Here is a 1755-nt window from a genome sequence, read left to right as displayed (position 1 = left end):
CTACATTGTTGTCCAGTCACTAAGTCATGTCTGACTCTCTGTGACCCCATGGACTGCAGCACTCAAGGCTTCCTTGTCCCTCACAGTCTCTTGGAGTTTGTTCAAATCTATGTCAATTGAGCTGGTGATGCTATCTAACCATCTCATCTTCTACTGCCTCTTCTTCTGCCTTCAATCTTTCCCAGCATTAGGATTTTTCTAATGAGTTGGTTCTTTGCAACAGGTGGCCAAAGTATTGGAGCTTCAGCTGCAGCATCAGCGGGTCCTTCCAATTTCCTTTAGGGATCGACTGGTTGCTGTCATGAACTCTTCAGTTCCTCTGAGCATTACCTTCCTTGTATCAAGAGGGATATTTGGATGAACTGATATCACATCTTCAAAATAGTGTGCAGAAAACACTGATCTTAGACACATCAGGCTGAGAATGTTAAAGAAAAAAAAAAAAACATTGCAGAAATAAATTGTGTTCTCCCCTGCAGATATTTGTGAACACCCCCAAAGTGGTTCCCTTACGTGTATCATTTTCTTGATCATTTCCTCAAGAGTTTAGACCAGATGACAGAAGAATGCAAAGAGGAAACTGCTCCTCCTTCACTGAGTTCATATTGTGGGGAATCACGGAGAAGCCTGGAGTCAAGATGATCTTATTTACCATGTTTGTTATTGTCTATCTCATTAACCTTCTGGCAAATCTGGGAATGATCACCCTCATTAGGATGGATCCCCAGTTGCACACACCCATGTACTTTTTCCTCAGCCACCTCTCCTTCTGTGACCTCTGCTATTCCACAGCTATTGGCCCCAAGATGCTGGTGGACCTTTTAGCCAAAAAGAGATCAATCTCCTTCTATGGCTGCGCTCTGCAATTTTTGATCTTCTCTAACTTTATAGACTGTGAGTGTCTCCTGCTGGCAGTGATGGCCTATGACCAGTACAAGGCCGTCAGCAGCCCCTTGCTCTATGCAGTCAGCATGTCCAGCAGGGTGTGTTCCCTGCTCATGGCGGGGGTTTACCTGTTGGGAATGACAGATACTTTGATACACACGACATTAGCATTCCGCTTATGTTTCTGTGGGTCAAATGTGATTAACCACTTTTTTTGTGACTTACCTCCACTTCTCTCCCTTTCATGCTCTGATACATGGGTCAATGAATTAGCATTATTCATTTTTTTTTTTGGCTGTGTTGAACTGACCTCCATTTCAGGAGTCTTTGTCTCTTATTGTTATATCACCCTAGCAGTCTTGAAGATCCACTCTGCCGAAGGGAGGTTCAAAGCTTTCTCCACCTGCACCTCCCACCTAACTGCCGTGGCAATTTTCCAGGGAACTCTGCTCTTCATGTATTTCAGGCTGAGTTCATCCTACTCTCTAGATGAAGACAAAAGGTCCTCGTTGTTTTACACCCTTGTGATTCCCATGTTAAACCCTCTGATTTACAGCCTAAGGAACAAGGATGTGAAACAGGCCCTGGAAAAACTGAAACTTTAAATGTGATTTTAAAGGTTTTTATTTCACACACTCTCATAGTCACAAGTACACACACATTGTTGTGTTTTTTTAATATAAACTTATCCTGAGCAATGCAAGAGAAACAGTTGTCTTAAACAGTTCAAATGAGAATTTGTTGTTATAAAGTCTAAGTTTTAGAAAATATTTTAGTTCTGAAATATTGCATACTTCGATTCATGTATCAAGAGTTTACATATGGTGCTTTCCCTTTGTTGAAAACTTTCCAGAATTTTCTAATTTTGTC

General features: G+C 41.5%; 1 protein-coding gene across 1 annotated transcript; it reads left to right on the top strand.

Moving 5' to 3' along the window:
- On the top strand, positions 567-1490 carry LOC102183417 (olfactory receptor 5W2-like). Its single transcript, XM_005701955.2, has one exon. The coding sequence runs from the start codon at positions 567-569 to the stop codon at positions 1488-1490; it is 924 nt and encodes a 307-aa protein (XP_005702012.2).

This window comes from Capra hircus, chromosome 15 (genome assembly GCF_001704415.2).
Source record: "Capra hircus breed San Clemente chromosome 15, ASM170441v1, whole genome shotgun sequence".
NCBI classification, from domain to species: domain Eukaryota; kingdom Metazoa; phylum Chordata; class Mammalia; order Artiodactyla; family Bovidae; genus Capra; species Capra hircus.
Note: the sequence above shows the minus strand (reverse complement) of the source record. Positions and strands in the feature narration are given on the sequence as shown.